Here is a 5,928-nt window from a genome sequence, read left to right on the forward strand (position 1 = left end):
AATCCCTTCATATTACCACACATGCAGTCACTTTTTAGATTTTCCCGATCGCCGTGTACTTTTAAATAACCCGGAATCCAAGTGCTGTCCATACCTTGCGTGTGGCTGAGATATGCCGTAGGTGGTTAGTCGGTAAATTCCTCCTTTATCTCCTGTCCCCGTGCACTCTGCTGGCTGAGTAATGAGGTCATGAGTTCTGCACAGCTTCCCGCACAGAGAGAGGGAGTCACGGTCCTGTGTCCCCGCATGGCCTGCCTCGGGGCAGTGAGGTTGCGATTTGAGGAGAGATTGGGTGGTAGTTGGGGGCTGTGTCAGATGCAGGATCTGCTGCTGTAGAAGAGGGTGCTGCGGGGACTGTCCCTGTAACAGGCACAGGGTTGGAGGCTGCCTCATCAAGTCTGGTGTCTTCTTTTGGGTGGGGGTGGGGAGCATTTGCTTTCTTTTATTTGTTTTAAAATGGGTCCCGGATTGCTGCCTTCTGCTTTGTTTGCCTGGATCGTGGTAAGAAGTGGGGGCCCGGGAAGGAGAGCTGGGAGGGCTGGCTCCGGTCCCCCGTGTCCCTGCAGTGGTGGCCTGGGGCCAGGCCACAGTCTTCCCTGTGAAACACAGGACTTTCACCACAGTGTGTTTCCTTTCAGCTCAGACGACTGTTCTGAGCTAAAACGTATCTGCATGTTCAGTTATGGGGGAGATGATCGGGGCAGAGGCAGGCATTCCAGGTGGCCATTTGCAGATAGCATCTTCTCTGCTTCCTTCTAGCTACTGTAAGCACGTGACGACCTATGAAGAGTCCAACTTCTCGCTGAGTTACCAGTTTATAATGAATCTCTTCTCCTTCCTGCTAAGGATAAAGACCTACTTCCTCCACGAAGAAGTGAGCTTAATTGAAAAGAGACTTTTTAAGACAAAATACAGTAAACCAAAAACGAAACCCTCAAGATCCAGGAAAGTGCGAAAATGAGAAAAGCAAGATGGAAGCTTCCTAGGGAAAATATTTTAATAGTGACAGTAATATCAAATTGTAAAATGACAGGTCCAGAGAAGTATGGAAAATAGAATTTTTTGCCTGTATATCCATACATAGACACACATACATATAGTACATATATACAATATGTCGATTGTGCTTATAATGTATATATAAATGAGCTTTGAGTTTATTTTTTTAATTATAAATATTTTTTGAGAAAATTAAAAAGCAATGTTACATAAATGGTATCCAGATATTTCTATTCATTGTATTTTAGAGCTAAATTTGCCTTTTAAACCAGATCACGTCCTTGTTCTTTATGTCCCAAAGTAAACCCCAGCCGGATCAAAGATCAAACATTCTCGTCGTTTATAAGCATTGGAGGAAACAGGGCTGGAGGCTCGGGGATGTTGGCACAGGGAAGGACTTCCTAAGCCCGGAACCGGAGGCAGAAGGCGCGATGGGTCATGTGACTATAGTCGAAGGCCAGCAGGAATGGAAGGAGAAAGTGGTGGCACTTGAAGGAATAATCTGAGTGGATCAGCGGTCCTCTTACAGCACCAGCGGAGTGCCGGGTGCGCAGGAGACGGGAACAGACGCCTCTGAACCAGGAGGCACAGAGCCCGGACAGAGGACGGGGCGGGAGGCAGCCTCACTCGTGCGAGACACGCTCCCTGGTGCCGTGTCATTTCAGGCGGCGGGGTGTGTTCGCCACTAGACTCGATCTTCGCTGATTTGGGGGGAATCCCTTTTATGAACAAATCTTATTTATCATTTTAAGTTCCACGCCACTGCAGAGAAACATAACTACCACTGAGGTGCGATCTCCCTGGTCTCAGACCCAGCCGATCGTACTGGGAAAGGGGAGGCGCCTGGGGCTGCGAGTGAAAGGCAGACCCTTGGGGGGCGGGGGTAGTGCGTGTTCCGGGCCTCCGGGCCTCTGAGCTCACAGCCATGCAAACAGCGGATGTGCAGGAGCTGAGTGACGTTTCGTGGTGTTCGTGGGCTTAGCATCAAATGCAGATCATCCGAGCATCATGTAAGCAGTTATTATACACCTGTCTTGTACTGAACATTTTACATGTCTTCTCACTTCATATAGCTAGAGAAATCTATCTACAACTGTAGCAATTAAAGGTTTAGGCACAGCAGGTTAAAACAAAAGCTTTAAAATTTTTTAAGTAAAAAATTAAATCAGTGAATGTACAATGAGAGTCTATCCCCATGAGAATACAGAACATTGGCCCCCAAACCTCATTAATCTACTGGGGTGTCTCATACATTTTGAACACAGGTTTGTGATGTGTGGGGTTTCCCCCCTCTTAATCCTTGGGGGGAAAAGCAGTTTCTTTAGGCAGCTTGAGGTTCTGTGTCTCCTGACGGCGCTGGCTCCTGGCCTGCCTGGTCAGCCAGCACCATTGCGGATGTAATGATGGCTGGCAGGGCGAGGAGCCAGGCGCCTTATCTCCCTGAGGGGGGGCAGGCTGCCATTGCCACACAAGCGGGGCCTTTCACGCCCAGAGAGGAGGCGAGCCCAGGGCTGGGGTGTCTCCAGGTCTTTGTTATCTTTGGGTGTGTTTTCCTCCCACCGGCACCCAGCCGCCTAAGGAGAAGGGAAAGAATCAGTGCTAACCCGCCCTGCCCCTCTCCACCGAGGATGCTTTGCTTAGAGGACGAAGGAGCACTCTCCCCGGAACCCTGAGTGAGGCCCCAGCGTGGCTGCGGGCACCTCGCCTCTTTCCCCCGAGAGACCCTACGACGTGGTCTCTGTCATATCACAGACAAGGAGCAGCCGGTCTGTCCCGGCAGCCGCTCCAGCATCTGGTTCCCAGCCGCGGAGACCTTAGCGCCCTCCCCCTTAACCCCCCGGCCCCCCCTGGCCGGGCCATGCCAGGCTCAAATGTAAGGACCCCAGTGCCACTCACTCCAAAGGAGGAAACATCTGCACGTATGGCTGGAGTACATCCTCACCCCCCAAGCATGCACCCCAAACCTGTTTGTCCTCTAGCACCCTGTTTCTCATCGCAGCCCGTGGCCTAATCACCCACCGCCAGCCCCTCCCTCCCCGTCACCCCCGCAGCTCACCCGTCACTCACAGGTGGTTCCACCGCCCGGCACCTTTCAGGCGGCTCTCCAGGCCTCCGTAGGCGTCCATGCCCAGCGCAGGCCCCCGGCGTGCGGCTCCTGTGGGCTGCGAGAGCCTCTCCCTCCTAAGACCCTGCCATGCCTCTCCCAGGTGGCCCCAAACAGATCTGCTGACATGGGAGGCGGGGAGGCGCCCAGTCCTCACTCCCAGTCCTCGCTCCTCTGCCTACAGCTGCTGGCTTGGCCGGGGGGGGGGGGGGGGGGGGTAGAGGGGGGGGGAGTAGGTAGGGGGGGGTGGAGGTGGGGGATTCCATTAGATTGTCACCTCCCTTGCCCTGCTCCCTCAACCTCAGGCAAGGGGCTCCTGAACACGGGGGATGTCTCCACCTCAAGGCCTTGGCTGTTCTCTGTTGGAGAGCGCATCCCTCCGGGACCCTGCTGCAGCGCCCTCTCCTCCACTCCCCACCTGCTCCCCAAGCACCGGGCGCACCCGCCCCTGGGGCTCGGCCTCCTGTCAGACAGCCTGAGCGCTGGACCGTGATTCAGCCATGCACACGTACCCCCGAGGGCTGGGCGGGAGATCCGGCGGCTAAGACACGGGTGACCTTGGCGGGAAACAGAATTCACCAAGATAAACAGCATGGGCAACATTTCCCACACGCTCTGTAGCCACGGACTGGTTCCGTCCACTCCCCCCAGCCCACGGGAGAGTGAGGGCCACCCTGGGCCTGTCAGGGAGAGCGAGCGGGAGGTGTGCTCGGCTGGAAAGGAGCGGGCACATACCAAGGAGCGGGCACGCACTAAGAGGCACTTTGTGTGCCTTGCTTGGTCCTCGAGCTACATGTTAACAGAGCGGCTGGCCTCAAATTCTCCGGATTTGCCACTGCCTCGAGCCTACCTGCCAGCTTTTCTCTGACAGTGCTCACCAGCGGCAGCCCCTCCTCATGGGCAGAGTGAGGCCCACAGCACTGGAAAAGCCAAGGAAAGCCGCTGCGATGAAAGGCGGGTTTGGGGAGGGACTTATCCTCTTCGCTGGTTTCCCACCTACAAAGTGGGGGCAACAGCTCAGCCGTTTTAAATGGACATTATTTTATTTTCAAAATGTATTTTTTATTAATTTCAGAGAGGGAGAAGGAGAGAGAAACATCTGATGAGAGAATCATGGATGGGCTGCCTCCTGCACGCCCCACACCCCGGGCCTGTGCCCTGACTCAGAATCAAACGTGACCTCCCGGATCATAGGGCGGCGCTCAACCAGGGACCCACCCTGGCCGGGCTCAAAGGGGTGAGTTAAGAATCCAATGAGCTCAGGCACGGGAGCACTTTGCACAGGGAACTCTGCCCGAGGAAGACTGGTGTCATTACTTCCTGAATATAAAGGACCGGTCCTCGGTAACAGCGGTCGGCAGACTCATCGGTCCACAGAGCCAAACATCAACAGGACGACGACTGACATGTCTTCGGAGAGCCACATTTTTTAAACTTCAACTTCTTCTAACGCCACTTCCTCAACATAGACTCGCCCAGGCCGTGGTGTTGTGTGGGAGAGCCACACTGCAGGGGCCAGAGTGCTGCAAGTCGCAGTTTGCCGACCGCGGCCCTGTCACACGCGTGTGCCCGTGCCAGGCTGTGAGCGGTTTCTTGGGAGGAGACGCGGCGTCTGCCCCCCGCGGTAAGAAAACACGGCAGTGAGGCGTTTCACTCTGATGGAGTCCCACCTCCCGGGACCAAACCAAACCCACCACCCTGTGGGCGAGAGGGGTCGTCACCCCACAGTCCTCGCCGAGGACACCGGCTCAGATGATAAGTGGCTCCTTGAGTCACAGAGCTGCGAGGAGGGCGGGGACGCCACCCTGTCCCCTCCACGCCCGTCCCTCCCGACGGCCGGCTCTCGGCTCGCAGCGGTGCTGACAGACGGGGCGGGCGGGCCGGGCCGTCGGATGTCAGGTGTGCCCGCTGGCCATTGTGCGGAGCCACGTCAGGGCTCGGAGGCCGCTGTTTCACTGGGGAGCGGCCCTGCTTGCGAGGGGCTGGCCAGGTTAGGGTTCGGTCACCCGGCCACCCCACCAGCCCTCGAGGAACTGGCCAGGGCCCTTGCCCCCCTCGTCTCCACAGAGGACGGCCACGGCGGAGTGTCGTGGTGCCCGGCACCGTGGGCGCCACTGCCTTCTCTCAGCGCCACGAAGCGGGCACAGGTTTCCTCGTGGAGATGAGCCCTCAGGCCTGGCAGAGGGGCAGAGCCTCAGTGTAAAATCGGGCGGGCTGAGATTCGAACCCGGGTCTGATGGACTCCAAGGCGCCTCCTCAGACACAGGCAGAGCGGAGTCAGCAAAAGGCCGAGCGCCTGGGTGAATGGCGGGCAGGCGCTGGGGGAGAAGGCATGGAGGTGGGCCTGGTGGGCAGACGGGGGAGTTGGGGGGAGGGGAGGAAGGGATGGCGTGCCGGCCGGGGGCCGGAGATCCCCAGATGAGTTTGGGGGAACACGGTGTCGGGGCCCAGGGCACTGGGGGAGGGGGCAGGAGCCGGGGACGGGGAGGGGCTTCTCACCGGGACACACATTTAGAAATACCTGTTGGGGTAGGATGGAGAAGGAAATGTACTTAATGTTTTTCTGAAAACAGGTCATTCAAAATGTCATGTATTTAAACCAGACGCAGAGGATCAGGAAGAACAGGCTCTGTGCTCCGGTGACTGTCCAGGCTGAGGGACAGCAGCTGCGGACGGCAGGAGGGCGCAGTCAGAGTGTCCGCGTCCCACGGGGCCCAGCACCGGGCAGGAAGCTGCCGGGAGCAGAGGAGCGGCCGCTGGAGCTGGATGAAGGCCGTGGCCTCCGTGTGGCTAAAGCCTCGTCCCCTGGCAGCATGCGCCCCTCC

General features: G+C 57.1%; 1 protein-coding gene across 1 annotated transcript in view; it reads left to right on the plus strand.

Annotated features, from left to right (window-relative positions):
- The window catches only part of TAF1B (TATA-box binding protein associated factor, RNA polymerase I subunit B), a 30,216-nt gene extending 29,250 nt beyond the window's left edge, over window positions 1-966 (plus strand). Inside the window, exon 15 of the mRNA XM_036432558.2 lies at window positions 760-966. Within this exon, the coding sequence (XP_036288451.1) occupies window positions 760-961 (202 nt within the window). The 3' untranslated portion in view covers window positions 962-966. The remainder of the gene's footprint in view (window positions 1-759) is intronic.
- Window positions 967-5,928: the final 4,962 nt, after the last annotated feature.

The sequence above is a fragment of the Pipistrellus kuhlii genome, unplaced genomic scaffold (assembly GCF_014108245.1).
Source record: "Pipistrellus kuhlii isolate mPipKuh1 unplaced genomic scaffold, mPipKuh1.p scaffold_m20_p_112, whole genome shotgun sequence".
Classification (NCBI taxonomy): domain Eukaryota; kingdom Metazoa; phylum Chordata; class Mammalia; order Chiroptera; family Vespertilionidae; genus Pipistrellus; species Pipistrellus kuhlii.